Source organism: Globicephala melas, chromosome 5 (genome assembly GCF_963455315.2).
Source record: "Globicephala melas chromosome 5, mGloMel1.2, whole genome shotgun sequence".
In the NCBI taxonomy this organism is placed as follows: domain Eukaryota; kingdom Metazoa; phylum Chordata; class Mammalia; order Artiodactyla; family Delphinidae; genus Globicephala; species Globicephala melas.
The window spans coordinates 109,268,993-109,292,359 of NC_083318.1; the positions used below are offsets into that span (position 1 = coordinate 109,268,993).

Below are 23,367 nucleotides of genomic sequence, written 5' to 3' on the forward strand. Positions count from 1 at the left end.
GTCCTTCAGTTCTGCTCAGGCCTGACGCGTCTAGCCGGAGATGGCAGTGCACCCCACAGGTTAAGGGTTCGGTCCTACAAGGCTTCCCCCGACACCCCCAACACACACACACACTTCAGACGCCACTCACAAGTCCAGCTGTCACCTGTGCTTCCGACTAACCGGCTATACATCAGAGGTGCCAACGACCCCCCTCCTCGGGTTCGATTAATTTACTAGAGCGGCTCACGGAACTCAGAGACATTTTACTTACCAGGTCGCTGGTTTATTACGAAAGGCTATAACTCAGGAACAGCCAGATGCAGAGATGCACGGGGCAAGGGTGGGGAAAGGGCGTGGAGCTTCCATGCTCTCTCCAGGCTGTCTCTCTCCCAGCGTTCACCAACCCAGAGGCTCTCCAAACCCGACCGTGGCGGGGCTTTACGGAGGTTTCATTATAGTCATGGTTGACTGAATCACTGGCCATTAGCGCTTAATTCAACCCTCTCCCCTCTCTGGATATCAGGGGGGTGGGACTCAAAAGAAAAAGGGCAAACACCAAATATATATTTCTCCTTATAAATCACAACATTACAGGGGCCAAGGACTCACCGGGGAACACTGGGCCCGGTTTCACACAAAACCCTTTTGGGTGGTGAGCAAGGCATCTCAGGATCATTATGAAGCTGGAGAGAAGAAAGCCTGGGCAATCGTTTCTGACACACTTGGAGCACACTAGCGGGCTGTGTGGGTACAATAAAGTGTGTTTAAATGGCTTCCTTTCCTAACAGGGAGATAGACCATACTGTTTATTTAAACAAAGATGGCACAAATGGGATGGAGGCCTCACGGCCAGAGCCGAGTGTCCCACGTCTGTGCAGGAGCCAACGCCAGAGACCCCAAGCCCGTAGGCGAACAACCACAATCTTCAATAAACCAGAGTGTTTTTGTTTCTGTATTTAGCTTTTGAGAGAGAGGCAGTACGGAGGAAAACAAGCTGTGATGACGGATTCAGTGAAAAAGATAAAAGTACAACTTCCAGGGCATGTCTTGAGGCCAGTAAACATTAAGCCGTCTCCCGCAGCTCCTGTTGGTCCCAAAGAGGAAAACCTATGTTTGCATTAATGACTGAGCCACTGCAAGTGCCTGAGTCAAGGAGGAAAAGAGATTTAATTCTCTTCAGAGCAGTTTACACTTAAGGTCTTAATAATGTCCATGGTATAAAATGACAAACTTGCCACTTAACCTTCTGTTCTCAAAACATAAATCAAACCATGACTCATTCAACCCAAACCTTAGCTAGGTGGCCAGGTAAGGGGGTCCCAGTCTCCCCTCCCCGCACTCATGGGCATACAACACACACACATGCGCGCGCACGCGCACGCACACACACACACAGACACGAGCCTAAATCCCTCTCCCTAAGATCCAGACACACCCTGCATGTCTGATGTGGTGGCATCTATTTGCATAAGTTCAGCTGCATGGGAGTCAAAGGTTCTAAAAACAAAAAGGAAAGATTGGAGCGGGGTGGGGGAAAAGAGGCCAGATCTGTTCTAATCCTTAGCCCAGCTCTGGGGACCTGTACCTGAGCCCTACTGCAGAAGAAACAGATCCTGTAGGTAGAAAATGAAGGACCTCTTTTCATGAGGATCTCTGTGAGCAGAGATGCTTTGTTGACCAAGAGTGAGGCAGAGGAGAGAGGCCTTCTCCCACCTGTCTGAAGCCAGCGCAGCTCTGGCCCCTAGAACACTCAAGGGGGCAGTGCCGCTCCAGCACCTGAGCACCATCCCCGTCCCCAGCACTCTCAGGAGGGGCGGGGACACGGCAGGGACAGAGGGGAGGCAGCACCAACCAAAGGGGCTCAGCAGAGATGATGCTGCGGCAACTGTCATGATCATGAACACACATAAGGCCCCTCCCTTGGGACCCCCCAGAAGTGACGGCTGACGCTTTGCAGAGGGCCAAGGTCTTACATGAGGAGCTAGGGTGAGAGCCAGGAAAACCCATCCTGTGGTTGTTGATGTGAACGCTTCTGCTCTCACAGGCGAGTGAGGCTCAGGGAAACTCAGATTACACAGGACTTTTTTTTTTTTTCGTGGTTGAGAAAAAAATTTTATTTATACAGCATACATATAAGTTAAAAAGTGGCAGAATGTTAACAATTACTGAATCTAGATACAGGATACATGGGCGTTCATTATACTATTCATTCAAATTTTCTACGTATTAAAATATTTCATAATAAAAAACTGGAACATAATAAAATTAAAAGGGGCCTAAATGCAATGAGGTGCCCAAGAACAGGTCCCTGAGACAAAAAAAAAAAAAAAAAAAAATACATTAGTAGAAAAACTGTTGAAATCTGAATAAAGTCTGTACTATAGTTAATATTATTGTATTAATGGTAATTTCCTAGTAAATGTGCCATGGTTATATAAGATGTTAAGAGAAAGCTGGATAAAGGGAACTCCCTATACCACCTTTGCAAATTTTCTGTAAATCTAAAATTATTCCAAAATAAAAAGTTATTTTTAAAAGGGGGCAACCAGTATATAAAAGCTAGAAGTTTTCATTGATTTTTTTGACAGAATACATGATATAGGACTACTTCTTAATAACGCTAGTCAATCAATAAGGAAAATAAGTGATCAGTAACACAAAACGTCTGACTGTAGGTCTTCCAAGAAAGGAAAAAGGACTAACAAACAAGAATACAGTGCTTTACCATTTACAGATCTTTCACATACATTCCGTTTGACCCTCACAACATCGCTGTGAGGTGGGCAGCACACATATTATTCCCATTTAACAGATGAGGAAAGTGAATCTCAGAGCAATTGACTGATGTGCCCAAGGTTCTACAGTTAGTAAATGATTTGTATTCATATCAGTCTTTGACCTAAAAATTCAGCACCCCACCTCCCCTCATACTTGCCTACCTACTTCACAGGGATAACGAAGATAAAATGAATTCAAGGCTAGAAAAATACTTTGAGGGAAATAATTTTCCACGATATATGGCTCATTCCCCTTCTTGTCCCAGCTTGCGCGTAAACACAGAATTTTATATTGCCTCTGTTCTGTGTTCAGCTAAGCAACTAAGTAAGACGGGGGAACAGTGTGATCCTCTTTCAAGTTACATAAATTACAATCAGGGTAACTGCTATTACAGCAAGTTGAAAAACAACACAGGAAGGCCAATGTGCAACTACACAGGATTTACTGTACCCTTATTTTCATCATTAATTATTCAAGAAATAAACTGCGTCAATGCTTTTATATACTGCAGGAACTCAATGGCTGCTTACAGCTCACACAAAGCGCATTTCATGATTTAAGTTGATGTATGTAGATTTCTATTCTTTGTTTGAAGTACTAAAACAAAATGGAACAGTGGATCAAACCTAATAAAGCTATTTATCACATATCACCAGCGGGTAGCTTGAAATTATATTAGAATACAGAGTTACCAGGAATTTGCAACTCTGCAAACACATGCTTTCAGTAGAAACTAAGCACTTTCTTCTGAGTAAATCAAGTAAAGGGAGATCCCCCACAGACTGAAGGAGGGGCTTCTATAAAATTGGAAATTGGAGAGTCAGTTCAAATGAGTAACACCCCTGTATTCAAAGCAGTACTTCTACTACTGTGCCTTTAAAACGAAGGATTATCCCAGAGGGAAGAGTGGGAAAACCGTACACTGACCCTCTGTCTCTCCATCATTTACACAGAAAGATTAGAAACAGAATAAAGTCAGAAGCTCCCCAAACGTCGAACATCAAATACACCATCATGTATAAAACAGATAGCTAGGGCTTCCCTGGTGGCGCAGTGGTTGAGAGTCCGCCTGCCGATGCAGGGGACACGGGTTTGTGCCCCGGTCCGGGAAGATCCCACATGCCGCGGAGCGGCTGGGCCCGTGAGCCATGGCCGCTGAGCCTGCGCGTCCGGAGCCTGTGCTCCACAACGGGAGAGGCCACAGCAGTGAGAGGCTTGCGTACCGCAAAAACAAAAAAACAAAAAAAACCCAGATAGCTAGTGGGAACCTGTGGTTAGCACAGGGAGCTCATCTCGGTGCTCTGTGATGAGCTAGATGGGTGGGATGGGAGGCAGGGGGAGGTCGTCCAAGAGAGAGGGGATATATGTATACATATAGCTGATTCACTTCATTGTACAGCAGAAACTAACGCAACATTGTAAAGCAATTATATTCCAAAAAAAAAATAATAAAGTGGCTGTCGATAGCCGAAAAATCACTTAGGAATTTAGTACAGATGTCTGTCATCAAACTATCTTTTCATTTCAACTATATTTGCCTGGGGTGGGATTTTATTTAAATTCAGGAAGCAGTAAATATAATCAGAGGCTAATAAATGGCTTTAGAGGCTCAGATTACTCAAAGCCATCCCAATACAGCAGGAAAAATATATTCCCCACATCGTCCCCCCTTTTTTCATTATTTCCGCAACCCTCTGCAACCCTGGGTCCATTTTCTATTTTATTGGATATTACTCATTAAAATAAATCACCATCACTTCTGAAACAATTCAGTGATAACCAATCAATAACAAAGGACACACGTTGCCTACTGCTACACTGACAATAAAGACAAACAAAACAAAGCAGTGAAGTATGATGAAGTAAGCAAGGTGCTTCTTAAGAGATGATGATAACCTCAGTAATGTACCAACAGGCAAGAATCTTAAAAGCAACGTTAGTGAATTTCAAAAAGCTCGTTTGTTTTTCAGAGACACTCTGGCTGTGTTTCTCCTATTCATCTTACCCTAGACTGGCATTTTTTCTCCCCTCTCCTCCAGACACCCAATGCCCACATAAGATGGAAATGCTCCTGAAGAGAACAGGCAGCTTCTCTTCGAGCAAAACAGCCTCTATTCGAACACAGCAGGCGAAGCAGTTCATAAACCTGACAAATGATCAGCACTTCTGAAAGAAACACCCCAACCAGAATATTCAGAAATGGCATTCAGGGTATTAAGCAATTAAATGTTGCCTAAACTGGGAAGTGCCAAGAACATGCAGTTGATCTGTCACTTCACTGCTTGTCAGCATTTCCTGCCTGCCTTAGGCCTATCATAGGTCACATCCCTGGAGGTGGGCAATTTCTCCTTGGTTTTCTGCTTCCTTAAATAGCCTCTCTTTGGGGGGACCTTATTTCAACTTACTTTTCTAATATTTTGCTAAAGGAAATAAACAGATCAGTTACAAATGGATTATCACTTTGAAATGTCAATAATTAAGAGTATCTGGGTTGCAACAAAAATTAATGCATTTATTTACCATGGAGCAAATAACTTCATTAAAAGGATTCACATAATCTTCACTGCTCTATTGCCTCTCAGATCTACAAGTTTATCATGTATATTCGAATGACTACAGTGGCAACAACAAAAAGAACAAGTTATAAATCTATTTTTTAGGTCCCTTAAAGTTTAAATGACTAGAAAAATAAGGATTTTTCATTGACCTTGCTTTTGGTACAGATTCTAAATAAGAAAAGACATTGTTTTCATTACAGTAACCCCCCCGCCCCTATCTGTGGAGGATACATTCCTAGATCCCCAGTGATGCCTGAAACCACGGGTAGTACTGAACCCTATATATATACTATGTTTTTTTCCTATACATACATACCTATGATAAAGTTTAATTTATAGATTAGGCTCAGTAAGAGATTAACAACAATAGCTAGTAATAAAATAGAACAACTATAGTAATACACTGTAATACAAGTTATGTGAATGTGGTCTCTCTGCCTCTCAAAATACCTTAGTGTGCTGTACTCACCCTTCTTCTCGTGATGATGTGAGATGACAAAATGCCTATGGGATGAGATGAAGTGAGGTGAACAATGTAGGCCTTGTGACGCAGGCTGCTATCGACCTTCTAACATATAAAGGAGGACCATCTACTTAAGGTGATCCTGGATCACTGAGCCATGAGGATGTTGATGGCTGGATATCAGGGGCAGACGATGTCAATGGCTAGGAATCCTGGGTGGGACGGCATGAGATTCCATCACAATACTCAGAACAGCGCACAATTTAGAACCTATGAACTGTTTATTTCTGGAATTTTCCATTTAATATTTTTGGACCACAGTTGACCTTGGGTAACTGAAACCTCAGAAAGTGAAACTGCGGGTAAAGGGGTTCTACTGTAGTTTAAAATGTATTTTCTAGAAAATTCCCCTCCCTTAAATTTGTGTAGTGCTTTACAGTGTTTCAAAATATTTTCACAGATATCACCACAGTTGATCCTCCCCAAAACCTTATGGGATAGCAAATTCCAAAACCAGAATAGGTCAAGGGGTCCTAACTGGATTCGTTACACCCCATCACTCCAGCCACCATTGTTCATAGCCTTGTTCTCATATTTTTAAATCTCATTATGTCTTTCTGCCGCAAATTTAGTAGTAACTTCTTCAATCTTTCTTCTAGTTCATTAATTCTCTCTTAATCTGTATCTTAAATGCTATTTATACCAAACACTCAGTTTTTCATTTTAATAATTACAGTTTTTACTTCTAAAAACCTCAGGTGGTCTTCAGATCTTCCTGTCATTTTTGCTTATCAAAATGCCACTTTTATTTTAACAGAAAGTAACAAGTACTGGAGAGGATGTGGAGAAACTGGAACCCTGTGCACTGTTGGTGGGCAATGTAAAATGTGCAGCTGTTATGGAAAAAAAAATTTAAACAGAATAACCATATGATCCAGCAATTCCACTTCTGGATATACACAAAAGAAGTGAAAGCAGGGTCTTGAAGAGAGATATTTGTACCCCCATGTTCATAGCAGTGTTATTCACAACAGCCAAAATGGTAAGCAATCCAGGTGTCCAGTGGCTAAGATTCCATGCTCCCAATGCAGGGGGCCTAGGTTCGATCCCTGGTCAGGGAACTAGATCACATATGCTGCAACTAAAGATCCCGCATGCCACAAGGAAGATTCCACATGCCACAACTAAAATCCGGCACAGCCAAATAAATAAATGTTTCAAAGTGTCCATCGGCAGATAAATGCGTAAACAAAATGGAGTATAAATAATGTATCATTATTCAGCCTTAAAAAGGAAGGGGATTCTGAGACCTGCTGCAATATGAATGAACCTTGCAGGCACTGTGCTAAGTGAAATAAGTCAGGCGCAAAAAGACAAACACTGTATGAGGCAACTTACATGAGATACCTAGAACAGTCAAATTCACAGACAGAAAGTAGGATGGTGGCTGCCAGGGGCTGGGGGAGGGGAGAAACGGGGAGTTAGGGTTTAAGGCATGCAGAGGGTTTGTTTTACAAGGTGAGAGCAGTTCTGGAGATGGATGGTGGCAACGGTTGTACAATATTGTGAACGCATTTAATACCACTGAACTGTACGGTTAAGATGGTAAATTGTAGGTTCTGCGTATTTTACTACAATTGAAAACACTTGTTAAGTGTGCGAGGCGATCAGCAATTCAGAGGACAGAGACCAGGAAGCAGAGGCTTCCTGCGAGTCTACCGCATGCTGACCTCTGACCTCTGCACCCGCCCCCCACCTCCACTCACTGTTCTCAGATTCCCCCAGGCAGCGCGACAGAATTAGAAATACAGAAAGTATTAAATAAAGGACAACTACTATTATTATGGTCTCACCATCATCCTCATTAAGGAAACAGAGAAGAAACTCAGGCTCAGAGCGCTGGACCCATGGTTACGCCCAGCAGTCTTTCCAAGACTCCATTCAGAACCTGCGACCACGTGCCCTTCAGGTGCTTTCCTGGGAAATGATGGGTCCTTACTCGCCCTGGAAGTCACAGCCCCGACTTGGATGCCTAAGTATTTCAATCACGAGCTGATTTCTTCACCTCCATAAGGCACAGGTCTGGGTCTCAAAAGATGCTTTGACCAGTACAACCTCTGAGGACAGTTTTTACAACAAGTACCGCCCTACGAGTAGACAAAGGCCACTGAACAGAAGTGTCCGCCCCCTGGGCTCAGTCTCCCCTGGTGACCCAGAGCTGGGACGCCGGGCCAGGCTTCCAGGTCCACTGCAAAAGACAGCTGCTTTCCATGCCATCAAAGAAGCAGCATTCAAGAGTCTAACATTTAAATATAATCAGGATTTACCCTTGTTGGAGGCAAAGTCTGGTTTTGGGCAGTAAAAAAGGCTATAATGAGTTGCTCTGATGGATTTCATTCAGGCCTGCTAATGCACTGTCACATCAGTAGAGACTTGATGGGAAGCAAATGTAATCCTTTTAGGACAGATAACTAATGCTCTCCCGGTCTCCCCAGGGTGTTTCTTTATGAGCGGATTTATTCTTTGCTAATGCCCTAAGATTAGTTATTGATGACCTGATCTAAACCCCTAAAAAGTCCGAAAGCTCTCTTTAAACTAAAAAAATTAATAGGTGATACTCTCCCATAAAAGAGTGACTCCGTAAGGCCACCGTCGTTCCACCCACCAGCCCCCTGTGGTATCTGCATCGCTCCCTTTTGCAGGACACCACGTCTATACTGCAGCCTTCCTCAAACCAGTGGTTCTCAAACTTAGCCTCGCGTCAGAATCTGCTGGAGAGTTTGTTTAAAACACAGCCTGCCAGGCCCCACCCACCACCACAGTTTCTGATTCAGCACATCTGGAAGATGGCCAAGAACGTGTGTTTCTCACGAGATCCTGGGGGATGTCTCTGCCGCTGTTCCCAAGATCGCATGTCACCACCCCCTTACTTTTCCACAGCCACTTCTGTGGGAATGCTGGACATCCTCTTGGGATGCCAACTCCTCAGTAATTCTGCTCACGTCATGTCTAAACCCCAGTGGGGACCAGGGGCAGCCCAGATCTCCTCCCTCTTGCGCTGCTCTCAGCTCCTTCTGCCCTTCTTCTGCCCGAGGGGTCAAAAACAGGGTCTAAGGAATGAGGAGGTGGAGGGCGTGCCCAAGGACCTGGTTGGCTCTTTCCTTTTTGTTTCCACACCACCAGAGGGGAGTGAGGGAGCACAAGCCCTCACCAACTCTTTTCCTTCACAAAAGGAGATGCTTCTCTCAGGGACCCTGAGAAGCAGAGGCAGGGGCAAGGCAGGATTGGGTGTTCCTGAGTTTCCTGCCAAACGACCAAACTAATGTCTTAACAGCACTTAGACTCTGACGCCTGTCTTCAGATACCAGTCCCTTCATGAAACCTTTCCCACCTGGACGTCTGAAGGACATACCTTTTCTGCCTTGTATACATGTATGTCCTTTTCAGTTCGTCCCCTCCATGCCTTATTCCCTTCTGAATTGTGCACAGAAAGTACTCATTAAATATTTACTGAATTTAACTGAAACATACTCACAGGTCAGACAGTGAGCACTGTACCATTTCTAAAGCAAGAGTCATAGAAATTATACATCAACAGCATTTAATATTTAGAAAAGTTGTTTTCAAAAACGAGTCCCCTAAAAATGTACTTCAGGAGAAAGACATGCAGCTACGGACCAGAAGAGCGTTCATAATACTTCTGAAAGTTTCCAAACATTCTACGTATTCTTTCCAGGAGCACATGTATGATATAATGCCTTTGGCCCCCTAAAAACTGTTAACAGTAAAACGAAAATTAACCTTGGGAAATAATGCATAAATTAAATTGATTTGCTCGATGATTTTCTTTCTTAGAAGCATGGCCCTTACTTCACTTACATTACCAAAGAAAAATGTAATAGCGATAGTGTAGAGCTTTCCTTTAAAGGGAACAAAAGATGGCAACTCACCTTAGAATTAGTTGTAACATCACATCTTCACAATGTAAACCGATGAGAGTTCTAAATAATGCCAGGGACACCACACAAAGCTGGGAAGCAAGAAAAATATCTCTTTCAGATATTGGAAGGACAGCTCTACTTCACACAGATGGTAAATAAATCAGAATTACAAAATAAAATGACTTTTTTTTTTTAGCAGTTTTGATTAAGAAAAATGTAGAATTACCCTCCTAATAAAATGCCTGTGCTCATATTTCCAACTTGTAAAGATCCAGATAAATATGTTCCCTACAACTCCCCAATACACACACACACACACACACACACACACACACACACACACACACACACCCCATCTCCTACTTATGTCATTTGTTTTCCTAGTTATTTTCAAATACGACACTGGTTATTTGCAAGACAGGGCTAACAGAAAATTGCATATACCCCAGCCATCTCTCTCTCTCCAGAGTCCTCAGCCCTAAGCCTCAGCTCCTCTTGCCTTATCTCTTGGCTTTGGGGCAAACATTCTCCCGGGTTCCATTTCCCATAGTGCTGAGGGACGATGTTATACCTTCCTAGGATGTTCATTAAAAAACAAGATTTCTTGCAGTCTCTGATTTCCAAAAAGGAAAGATAAACTGTCCAACAGAGAAGGTTCCCAAAGGTGCATTATAAAATCACCGTGCCTTTTGGGAGTAAGCTTTTGCTGCTCCACCAGGCCACTTAAGTCATTTAGGCTCTCATTCTTTGTACAGGAGAATAAGGGCGAGTCTGTGTTCTAGGCAGGACAGGTTTACAAGCTGGTCAATGAAATCCGTAACGGCGTTGTAGAGAAAGAGCTGTACTTGGCGTGCCCCAAAACATCTCTTGTGCTCAGGACAGGTCACACCTTACAGTTAGGAAGAAGCAAATACTTCATTCCGTTCCTTCCACGCCTTTGCACATGCTGTTTCTCTGCCTGGAATGTCTTCCTCTGTCTCCTCTGCAGGATAACCCTACTTATTCTCAAAGACTGACTGTAGGCATCACCTCTCCTAGGAAATCTTTCTTCTCTTTCTCCCAGGATTACCACTCAACACCCGCTTTCCCCAGTCCGAGTCCTCTCTATATGTTGCCATAGTAACCTGGGCAAATCACTGTCAAGGGTGCTCAGCACCCTGTATCTGTCTTTTTATTACTGAGTCCAGGGAGTTCATTATTCTACATACAAGTATCTTTTCAGACACATGATTTGCAAAGATTTCTTCTTATTTTGTCAGCTGTTTTTTCAATTTCTTAATGGTGTCCTTTGAAACACAAAAGTTTTTACTTTTTTACAGATTTTAGATTTCTTCTTGAATCAGTTTCAGAAGTTTGTGTCTTTCGCAGGAATAAAGACACAGACCTACTAGAGAATGGACTTGAGGATATGGGGAGGGGGAAGGGTAAGCTGTGACAAAGCGAGAGAGAGGCATGGACATATATACACTACCAAACGTAAGGTAGATAGCTAGTGGGAAGCAGCCGCATAGCACAGGGAGATCAGCTCAGTGCTTTGTGACCGCCTGGAGGGGTGGGATGGGGAGGGTGGGAGGGAGGGAGACACAAGAGGGAAGAGATATGGGAACATATGTATATGTATAACTGATACACTTTGTTGTAAAGCGGAAACTAACACACCATAGTAAAGCAATTATACTCCAATAAAGATGTAAAAAAAAGAGTAAAATTTTAGTAACTATGAAAAAAAAAAAGAAGTTTGTGTCTTTCTAGAATTTGCCTGTTTCACCTAATGTATCCAATATTTTGGCATGCAGTTGTTCACAGTATTCCCTTATAATCCTATTTATTTATTTATTAACTACATTTTTTATCAATGCATACAGATGTCATTAACTATGAAGAAAAGAGAAGGCATATTTATTACAAAAATCAGAATCATGGTTATTTCTGCAGGAGAGGGAGAGGGTTGTAATCAGAGAGGGCTACCGAGGGGCTTATGAGGTGTTGGCAATGTTTCATTCTCCCCTGAATGATGATGACATGGTGTTTTCTTTACAATTAAACTGTATATTTAGGCTTTATACAGTTTTGCTCTGTATGAATATTGTATCTCATTATAAACTCTGACAAGGCATCATTCCACTGGGCAGAGGCTGCAATAGTAGTTCTCTATGTCTGGTCCAAGTCTTCCCATGGGTATAATGGATATAATCCTTTTTAGTTCTATAAGGTCAACAAACAGTAATACCCCCTCTTTCATTCTAGATTTTACTAATTTGACTCTTCTCACTTTTCTTCTTAGTAGTCTAAAAGTTTGTCAATTTTGTCAACTTTTTCAAAGAACCAACTTTTTTATGAGGTTTTTTGGTTTGTTTTTATTGAATGAAAGATTCTTTAAATTCTACAGTACTTTATAATTTTCAGAAGTTTCACACACATTGATTCCATATAATCCCATTATATCCCTTTTCCCCCCTACCCCTATATTGCCCTTCCTTCCTTCCCTCTCCCCACTGGTAACCACGTTTGTTCTCTATATCTGTGAGTCTGCTTCTTTTTTGTTTTATTCACTAGTTTGTTGTATTTTCTAGATTCCCCATGTAAGTAATATTAAGACAGTATTTGTCTTTCTCTGTCTGACTTATTTCACTTAGCATAATGCCCTCTAAGTCCATCCAAATTTTGCAAATGGCAAAATTTCATCCCTTTTTATGGCTGACTAGTATTCCATTGAATATATATATACCACATCTTCTTTAAACATTCATCTGTTGGTGGATACTTTGGTTGCTTCCACACCTTGGCAAATGCAAATAATGCTGCTATGAACATTGGAGTGCATGTATCTTTTCGAATTAGTGTTTCTGTTTTTTTCGAATATATACTCAGGAGTAGAATTGCTGGGTCATATGCTAGTTCTATCTTTAGTTTTCTTGAGAAACCTCCATAGTATTTTCCACAGTGGCTGCACCAATTTACATTCCCATCAACAGTGTAAGAGGGTCAAAGAACCAACTTTTGCTTTTGGTGATTTTCTATTGATTTTGTTGTTTTTCTAGTCTTCATTTCCTTAATTTCTGCTCTAATCCTTATTATTTCCTTCCTCCTGCTTGGTTTGAGTTTGCTCTTCTTTTTCCAGTGTCTTAAAGTAGAAGGTTAGGTTACTGATTTGAGATTTTTCTTCTTTTTTAACGTAGGTGTTTATAGCTATATATTTCCCTCTTGGCAGTGTTATACTGCATCCCGTAAGTTTTGGTATGTTGTATCTTCATTCTCATTTATCTCAAAGTACACTCTCATTTCCCTTGTGATTTCTTCTTTGACCCACTGGTTACTTAGGAGTACTGTTTAATTTCCACATATTTGTGAATTTTCTTTCTGTCAATAAATTTTAATTTCAATCCATTGTGGCCAGGGAACATACCTGGTATAATTTTAATTGCTTTAAATTCATTGAAAGTGATTATCACATGGTCCATCTTGGACAGTGTTCATTCCGTGTGCACTTGAAGAGAATGTACATTCTGCTGCTGTTGGGTGGAGTGTTCTACAGATGACTGCGCTAGGTCTAGTTGGTTTATAGCATTGTTCAAGTCTCCTATTTCCTTTTTCATCTTCTGCCTACTTGTTCTATCTATTATAAAAAAGTAAGGTGTTGAAATATCCCACAACTATTGTTGTATCTTCTATTTCTCCCTTAAATTCCACCAGTTTTTGCTTCATAAATTTTGGGACTCTGTTTTTAGATGCATATATATTTATAATTGTTGTATCTTTCCAAGGGATTGATCCTTTATCATTATAAAATGTCCCTCTTTCTCTCTAGTAACATTTCTTGTTTTAAAGCCTAATCTGTGGCTTATTAGTATAGCCACTCCAGCTTTGTTTTAGTTGCTGTTTGTGTAACCTGTTTTTTCTATCCGTTAACTTTCAATCTACTGTTATCTTTGAATCTAAAGTGTATCTCCAGTTGGCAGCAAATAGTTGGATCTTGTTTTTTATCTAGTCTGACAATCTCTGCCTTTTGATTGAATTTTTAATCTATTTACATTTAATATTATCATTATAGTTGGATTTATATCTGCCCATTTACTTTTTGTTTTCTATATGTCTGATATCTTTTTGTTCCTCTATTCCTATTTTACTGTCTTCTCTTACATTAAGTGAATATTTCCCCCATAGTAACATTTTAATTCCTTTAATGATTTTTTTTTTACTATTTTTTTGAGTTACTAGTGGTTGCTCTAGAACTTACCATATACATCTTAATTTATCAGACTCTACTTCAGATTTATACTAAATTAATTTTAGTGAAATACAGAAATGTTACTCTTATATAGCTCTATTCCTTCTTCCCCCCTTTGTGCTATTACTGTTATACACATTACATCTACATATGTTACAAACAATAACACTGTTAATTATTCCTTTACCTTTTTTTGAATTTTTAATGGGTCTTTTTTCTGAAGTATAGTTGATTTACAATATTATATTAGTTTCAAGTGTACAACATAGTGATTCAACATTTTTATAGATTATACTCCATTTAAAGTTATTATAAAATATTGGCTATATTCCCTGTGCTGTACAATGTATCCTTGTAGCTTATTTATTTCATAAATAGTAGTCTGTACCTCTTAATCTCCTACCCCTATCTTGCCCCTCCCCTTTTCCTCTCCCTACTGGTAACCACCAGCTTGTCCTCTGCATCTGTTTCTGTTTTGTTAAATTCATTCGTTTTATTTCTTAGATTCCACATGTAAGTGATAACACACAATATTTGTCCTTCTCTGTCTGACTTATTTCACTCAGTATAATGCCCTCTAGTTCCACCCATGCTGTTGCAAATAGCAGAATTTCATTTTTTCTATGGCTGAGTAATATTCCATTGTATATTTATACCACACCTTTATCCATTCATCTGTTGATGGACACTTAGGTTGCTTCCATATCCTCGCTATTGTAAATAATGCTGCTATGAACATTAGAATGCATGTATCTTTACAAATTAGTGTTTTCATTTTCTTCAACGATACCTTTGCTTTTAAAACAATAATTGCACTTAAATAGACAGCCTTTGGAGAGAGGGTTGCAAAGGATTACACTAATGGTATAAGAGGATTTTCAAAGTTAATCAGAGCACCAAACTAAAGAATGACTACCTAAATTCACAACTGCCCAGACGTGCATTTCAAAACACTTATGGACAGAAATATGATCTCTAAATACCCAGACTTGATACACTTTGGTTCCCTGGCTTTACCTGAACTTAATTAAGCCCATATGTTCCCCTGTACCTTGTCTCCTCAGAAGCACATTCTGCTGGTTCTACAGAAGAAAGTGCCAACCCAGACAAATTGAGAAAAATTGTCCTATGAAAGGCAGTAACTCCCACCTCCCTGACAGAAGGGCTCCTGATAGCAAAACAAATTATCTAGTTCATCTCTTCCCAAATAGAAAAGTAATGGCTGCAAGAAAACAGAATATTCATAATTTTATTCCAAAAACAAACTCTCCTGAAATCTCTCTTGAGCTATAAATTCCCTTCCTCTGGGGCCTTCCTTACCCGAAATGGGGTGTTGATTCGGCTCGTGAGAGTATCTAGGATGTGGACGTTCTCATGCTGGTGCAACAGGATAAAACGGAGGAAGATCTCAAGTAGTGCTGGCTCAGAGATGCTACGCAGAAAAAGGTCCAGATATGCAGTTGTGGTCATGACCTCCTCCACAGTCACCTGGGACCAATGACAGAGTGAGCACAGGTGAGCATCCCCTCAATGCTCTGATACATGCCTCCTCAATGGCCCCCAGCCTCACCGCAGTGAACCCATCAAGGCAAGAACACGCCTGCCACAAGAACACACTTCAGAGCTTCATCTGAAGCCCATAACCTATTCACATTCCATAAAACCTCATGCTGCTTCCACCCTTTAATTCAGTAAGGGAAAAGCAAAGGCAGAAAGAAGCAATTCAAGTGTTCCAACGACTCTAATTACCAGATGCAGTTCGAACACCATCAAGATTTTAGCGTGTAATCACAAAGGAGAAAAAAAGATAACAGAAAGTATTTCCATGGTCAGTAAGGGATTAATTATAAAGCTCAGTACAACTTGTTTCATTATTAGTCATTCAATAAACCTTTATTGGGACCTGCTATGTACAGGAGCTAGGAACATAAGAACATATTTTCTGTCTAGGAAGTTGGGTTATATATATGCTCTAGCAAACAAAATAATAATATAATAAATAGCAAATGAGAGGTCCAGACACAAAATGCTGTTGAACACAAGATGTTCAGATATGTTTCTGGAAAGTTGTAAGCCAAATTTTTATAACTGAATAATATATATATATAAGTATTATTTATAAACTGCTATAAGAGTTTACTGCTTATGAAGTAACTGTGACTTTTTTTAATAATACAGATTACTATTTTCTATATGGTGTGATTTTCCCACGTAGTAAAATGTTGATCTTTCAGGAAATAGAACCCTCTGAACAGTCAAGTTTTTCAAAGAGCTGAGGATTTGATCCTTAAAGCATCAAAATTTTAATTTTACACATGTTTATTGGGAATATTTTAAGAGCTAATATACGTTTCTTCATCCTCCTAAAAGCAGCATAGGGGTCATCAATTGCCTTGCCATCTGTAATATAGAAAGACTCAAACAGGGGTACGTGAAAATCACCAGGGAAACAGTTCAAAATTTCAGATTCCAACCTTATACCCTAGAAAGCTTAGAAATCTCCCCTGCCATAAGTCTAATGCACCTGATGCTAAATGAAACAGATGGTGATAATTTTCGAGTGATTACATCTTTTCTTTTCCAGTATTCCATCTTCTTTCTTCCTCCCTTTAAAAGCATTAACTGTCACTTTATCATACTGTTACTGGGCCATTCCTTTAAAAATCCATTCCTCTTCTCCTTTTCTGCCTTCAAAATCCACAAATCGGTTTAGAAACCACATCTCCAGACCTGCTATATAAGTGTAGATAGGCCTTGTGTGGATGCATCTGTGCAAAAAGGCTTAAATTACTTTTACGAATTTCTTGGTTCTTAGGGATGTTCTAGATAGATGCGTTCAAATAGATAATACCAAACCAGTTCTGTCTGTTTTCTTTATTTTAAGCACGGCCCCTATAGGACATCTGAATCCACTCTCAGAATCTATGGACAGCTCACCCGGCAGCACTGTGAGCGGCCCGAGCACTGCGTCGAGCCCTTCGCTCCCCAGCTCAGAGCCAATCCTGTGAGCCCTCAAACACTCAACACACCCCTGTGTCATCTGACCAACGGTAAAGGGCTCTCCGTGGCCCAAATATAGCAAAGGAAATAGGTAAGCATCAACTGCATGGCAGATAAATTACCTCGAGAAGAGTGCTTCACGTGGGCTGCCCTGCTTCTGAAACAAACTGCTCCTATCCTGTGTTTTCCCATGTTCGCTAGCCCCAGGCTCACGGCACTTGTAATATTGTCCTGGGACACAAGCTGTGACTTTTTCTTTATTACTCCAGCGCAATGCAAAGAGCCTAGCGCATAGAAGGTACTTAATAAGCGTTTCCTGAACAAATGACAATCCCCAAGGACCTAGCAATTTACATCTGTCAGAGTTGAGCTTAAGTTTTTAATTCCTCCCTCTTCTCTGCATGAGATCTGAAGGCCCCAGTGAGTGGGGATATTTCTTTATAAAGACCTATAGAATAACTGACGTCACCAGTATAGCTAAGGGGGAAAGCCTTTAGGCAAAAATCTAACTCCCTAACAATCTTGATCACTAGAAAAAAACTAGCACTAATCATTCCAAAGGGGCCTTGCATGTAGTTCCTGCAATACTGTTTTTTCAACTTACCTATGGAGTGCTGCTAAGCTGACACGTCACACAGAATTCCAGGAGCTGCCTCTGCATCAGTAATGCAGCATGAGTTTTTCCCCCCTTAAGTTACGCATGACCGTAATAAGCTCAAAAGCACAGCAATAAACTCTTTAGAATCTAAATCTCAGTCTTCAGGGCCTGGCATGAAAGAAGGGAATTAAGCATCTATTGTTTACTACTCTTAAGCTGGATAAATGAAAAGATTTTTTTTTTTTTAAGAAATCCAAGCTGTCATTTATAAGCTAAGAGGATTTAAGAAAGCACTTGGAGGGGCGGTATTTACATAACAGGCTATAAATATTAAAAGCCCAATTCTATTAAGCATCCAGTTGCAAAGTCTTTATAAATTGAGGTCACACTCATCTTAAACTAATACCCCAACCAAGAAAATCTGGTTCCATTCTCTAACCATCTCTTCCCTCCTCCATATGCTCAGAGCCCTTAGAAGCCTGTTATCCCAGAAAATCTTCTCCTGCCCCATTACCTTACTTCTCAGAAACTTCCTCTAATCCTCCAAATAGGTAACCTCCTTAGTGAGAAAGAGACTAGAGCCTAAGTGTGATCACTTGAAAGCTAACGATGAACCACCATGGGAAGGCGGCTCTGCTGGGAAGACTGTAAAACTCAGGTTCCCCTGACGCCCCAAAGAGCAAGTACCAGCAAAACGGGAGAGCAACCTCCTCCTCGTGGTCCAATTATGAAGGACAATCGGCTGTTGATGTAAGGAGGACCTTCTGCCTTATGGCTGACTGTCAATATTTATGGACCTGTTCTATAAAGAACTGCAGGTAGCTATGAATTTACATAGAAATTCTACTAGAAACGGTAAATGAGGTTCTACCACATAATATGCAATAATAAAGCTTAAGAATGCTAAAGCTTAGGAACGTTCTTTCTTCTAAAAGGCAGACCGCAATGGCAGCAATGACCTAAGGAAAACTCGGTTCCCACAAACAAATAATTATCCTTGACAAGAGAGGTACAACCATGAACCCAAACAGGATATCTGTTTAGGCACTTTCACATGCTTCCTTGTCAGCCCAAGTTCTAGAAAGGAGCTCTGACTCAGGTACTTAATTTTACTGCTATCCAGTCCAGTTTAGTCTATTCTTTGAAATCTCTTTCCTGGCCACCTTCTCCACCTCCACCAGCCCTTACCTGAGTCCTCCTTCATGCCAAGTGCCCTTTACCAATCCCTTAAACTGGTGTTTTTCAAACAACAGTTTGAGACCCAAAAGTGGGTAGTAAAATCAATGTATTGGTCCACTCATGGTTTAGACCAGATTCAAATGGAAAATATTAGAGTACACTGCACGTAGCATGAGTAACTACTGTTTTGTGAAACTTTGGTATATATATTTTCTTCAAACTATATGTAATACAATATATTATGTATGTGACTTCTTACATGTTCAATAAAAAAATACACACACACGCAAATGTATAAAATAAATTTCTGGCCATGAGTTACAGTCAAAACTATCTGAAAACCACTGAAGTAGTACTGCAGTAACCCAACAAATTCACAGTCCTTTCTGCCATCCTTTCCCCACCAGTTCCTTCTACTCCAGGCCATCACCCAGCATGGCCTGAATCTGGGTGAAGTGCATGTACAGTTGGGATCGGTTCTCTGAACAGAATTTACAGTCAGTCTACTCCTTTTTATTCGAGCCTAAGAGCTCCAACAGTGCATTTTTATTTTTTAATGAAAATTTCAAGTTTGCCAGAAATGGACAAAATAGAGGTTTTGTTTTCTTTGAAAAAAGGGGGTGAGTGGGAAGGGAGGAGTTGACACTGTGCGTCACATTCCACTTCTACAAAGTCAAAACTCTCTCAAAAGTGAAGGCTAGAACCAAGCCCAGCCGTCATGCCCATTTAATGCACAGCGCAGGAGGGAAACTGAGCATATAGACATCTTGACCTTTCTGTAATCAGCTCCAGTTGGGCAATTCCATTTGCATCTAAATTAGCACCAGAATCCTCGCTGTAATGGCAGGTTTATTGTCTGTCCTGAAAAATATATTTCCCACCTGCTAATTGGGTGTGTGTGTGTGTGTGTGTGTGTGTGTGATATCTAGTCACACTGGGACAAACAGATGGGTCCTACCTTCTGTCGCCCAGGGAGGTGTCAGCCAGTGGGATCAGGTGACTGTAGCACCCTCTCCAAGTTAGAAGCCACCCTTCCTTGGCTAGTCCTTTGGTGTAGAGGAGAAAACTAGACAAGCTAGGGTTCCTCTGGGTCCTCTGTGAGCCCTCAGCCCCAGCGGCTCCACCCAGAGAGCAGGAAACAAGGAGACCAGGGGTCCTCTGCCCACAGAAAGCAGCAGCGGGGAAGGAAAGATGAGGCTGGATTGCATGAAACAGGGGAACACAGGCTAAGACCCTTCCTGCTGCTGCCAGAGAAAGACAAGCTAACAGATAGGCAGGAGGCATGTCCACCCAAGTGCTGTCAAGGGCGGCAGCTGGATGGGCTCTTCCCATGCATCTCCTTCCCTCCAAGGATATAGAGCACAAGGAACATTCAGGAACAGAGGGAAGACAGTCACCCTGGTTCTCAGGGAGCGGCCCCACTGTTTCAGTCAAATTCAGGACAGAAAACATTCAATGATCCCAAGTCTGAAAAGAGTCTGCAGTTGATGACTGAGGCTCCCTCCTGCCTGGCTCCTTCTGCTTCTCGACCTGCAGGCACTCACTGCATTGACCACACTGCCAGAGGCAGGCAGGGGACCGTGAGTGGACATAACATCCAAAATCCATAAGTGTGGCTACTCATTCCTAAAACACCTGAGGAAGGAGGAGATTACAGTGATGGCTACAATGACTTCAGCAACATAGCTTTAGGAAAAGATGTTAAAAATAAAGCCAGTCTCTGCCTCTTTTCCCCAGCATTTCCTCAATGTATCTGTAATACATTAAACATAATCATTAATTAAATCAATTAAATATTAATTGATTGACTAATTACCTATGATAGGGACTAATCTCCACCGGGGCGGGTGGAGGCTGGGAGCTCTTAGGTATGATAAACCTCTCCCTGGAGAAGTCAACAAATTATTTCTAGAGCCTTTCTTTTCCTATTCTATGTGTGTATAATCTGTATCCTACTACTTCATTATAATGTAACCTATCAGAGTATAATTCAATATATGATCCGTTATATTTGAACCACATCCAATAGAATTTTGTTATTGAAATATTCCAAATATCACTAAGAAAGGTATTTCATAGCATGGCTTTCAGGTCAGAAATAACAAACCAAATATATTTTAAAATAAAATAAAAAAATATATTTTAGCTTAGAAGCAGAGATCTGAAGAGTATTCCAATGATCATTTGATCCATCCCTTTCCTGTTACTAATTGTTCCTGTTACTAATTGTTCCAGAAAGATTCTTCTTAGTTGCAATACAAAGAACTACAAAGACAACAAGGCGGAAGAGTAAGACGTGGAGATCACCCTCCTCCCCACAAATACATCAGAAATACATCTACACGTGGAACAACTCCTACAGAACACCTACTGAACACTGGCAGAAGACCTCAGACCTCCCAAAAGGCAAGAAACTCCCCACATACCTGGGTAGGGCAAAAGAAAAAACAGACAAAAGAATAGGGATGGGACCGCACCAGTGGGAGGGAGCTGTGAAGGAGGAAAGGTTTCCACACACTAGGAAGCCCCTTCGCGGGCGGAGACTACGGGTGGCGGAGTGGGGAGCTTCGGAGCCGCGGAGGAGAGCGCAACAGGGGTGCGGCGGGCAAAGCGGAGAGATTCCCGCGCAGAGGATCGCTGCCGACCGGCACTCACCAGCCCGAGAGGCTTGTCTGCTCACCAGCCGGGGCGGGCGGGGCTGGGAGCTGAGGCTCCGGCTTGGGAGGTCAGATCCCAGGGAGAGGACTGGGGCTGGCGGCGTGAACACAGCCTGAAGGGCTTAGTGCGCCACGCCTAGCTGGGAGGGAGTCCGGGAAAAAGTCTGGAGCTGCCGAAGAGGCAGGAGAGCATTGTTTCGGGGGCAATGAGAGGGGGAGCAAGGAGAGGGGATTAAGAGCACCGCCTAAACGAGCTCCAGAGACGGGCGTGAGATGCTAAGGCTGCTGCTGCAGCCACCAAGAAGCCTGTGTGCAAGCACAGGTCACTATCCACACCTCCCCTCCCGGGAGCCTGTGCAGCCCACCACTGCCAGAGTCCCGTGATCCAGGGACAACTCCCCGGAGAGAACACATGGTGCGCCTCAGGCTGTTGCAATGTCACGCCGGCCTCTGCCGCTGCAGGCTCGTCCTGCATCCGTACCCCTCCCTCCCGCCGGCCTGAGTGAGCCAGAGCCCCCGAATCAGCTGCTCCTTTAACCCCGTCCTGTCTGAGCAAAGAACAGACGCCCTCTGGTGACCTACACGCAGAGGTGGGGCCAATCCAAAGCTGAACCCCAGGAGCTGGGCAAACAAAGAAGAGAAAGGGAAATCTCTCCCAGCAGCCTCAGGAGCAGCGGATTAAATCTCCACAATCACCTTGATGTACCCTGCTTCTGTGGAATACCTGAATAGACAACAAATCAGTCCAAAATTGAGGTGGTGGACTTCGGGAGCTACGACATATATTTTTTTCCTTTTTCTCTTTTTGTGAGTGTGTATGTGTATGCTTCTTCGTCTGATTTTGTCTGTATAGCTTTGTTTTTATTTGTCCTATGGTTCTGTCTGTCCGTTTTTTGGGGGGTTTTTAGTATAGTTTTTAGCGCTTGTTGTCATTGGTGGATTTGTTTTTTGGTTTGCTTGCTCTTCTTTCTTTTTTTTATTACTTTTTAATTTTTTATTTTTAATAATTATTTTTTATTTTAATAACTTTGTTTTATTTTATTTTTCTTTCTTTTTCCTCTCCCTTTTCTTGTGAGCCATGTGGCTGACAGGGTCTTGGTGCTCCCGCCAGGTGTCAGGCCTGAACTTCTCAGGTGGGAGAGCCGAGTTCAGGACATTGGTCCCCCAGACACCTCCCAGCTCCACGTAATATCAAACAGCGAAAGCTCTCCCAGAGATTTCCATCTCAACACTAAGACCCAGCTCCACTCAACAACCAGCAAGCTACAGTGCTGGACACCCCATGCCAAACAACTAGCAAAACAGGAACACAACCCCACTGATTAGCAGACAGGCTGCCTAAAATCATAATAAGGTCACACACACCCCAAAACACACCACCAGATGCAGTTCTGCCCACGAGAAAGACAAGATCCAGTATCATCCACCAGAACACAGGCACTAGTCCCCTCCACCAGGAAGCCTACACAACCCACTGAACCAATCTTACCCACTGGGGGCGGACTTCCAAAAACAAAGGGAACTACGAACCTGCAGGCTGCGAAAAGGAGACCCCAAACACAGTAAGTTAAGCAAAATGAGAAGACAAACACACAGCAGATGAAGGAGCAAGGTAAAAACCAACCAGACCAAACAAATGAAGAGGAAATAGGCAGTCTGCCTGAAAAAGAATTCCAAGTAATGACAGTAAAGATGATGCAAAATCTTGGAAATGGAGAAAATACAAAAAACATTTAACAAGGGCCTAGAAGAACTAAAGAGGAAACAAACAATGATGAACAACACAATAAATGAAATTAAAAATTCTCTAGAAGGAATCAATAGCAGAATAACTGAGGCAGAAGAATGGATAAGTGACCTGGAAGATAAAAGAGTGGAAATAACGACTGCAGAACAGAATAAAGAAAAAAGAATGAAAAGAATTGAGGACAGTCTCAGAGACCTCTGGGATAATAGTAAACACACCAACATTCGAATTATACG

At 41.9% G+C, this 23,367-nt stretch overlaps 1 protein-coding gene across 1 annotated transcript in view; it reads right to left on the bottom strand.

Annotated features, from left to right (window-relative positions):
* The window catches only part of FHIP1A (FHF complex subunit HOOK interacting protein 1A), a 227,316-nt gene that overhangs the window by 20,170 nt on the left and 183,779 nt on the right, over positions 1–23,367 (bottom strand). Inside the window, exons 7-8 of the mRNA XM_060299695.1 lie at positions 15,271–15,438; positions 9,732–9,811 (exon numbers count right to left, since the gene is read on the bottom strand). Coding sequence (XP_060155678.1) covers positions 9,732–9,811; positions 15,271–15,438 — 248 coding nt within the window. The remainder of the gene's footprint in view (positions 1–9,731; positions 9,812–15,270; positions 15,439–23,367) is intronic.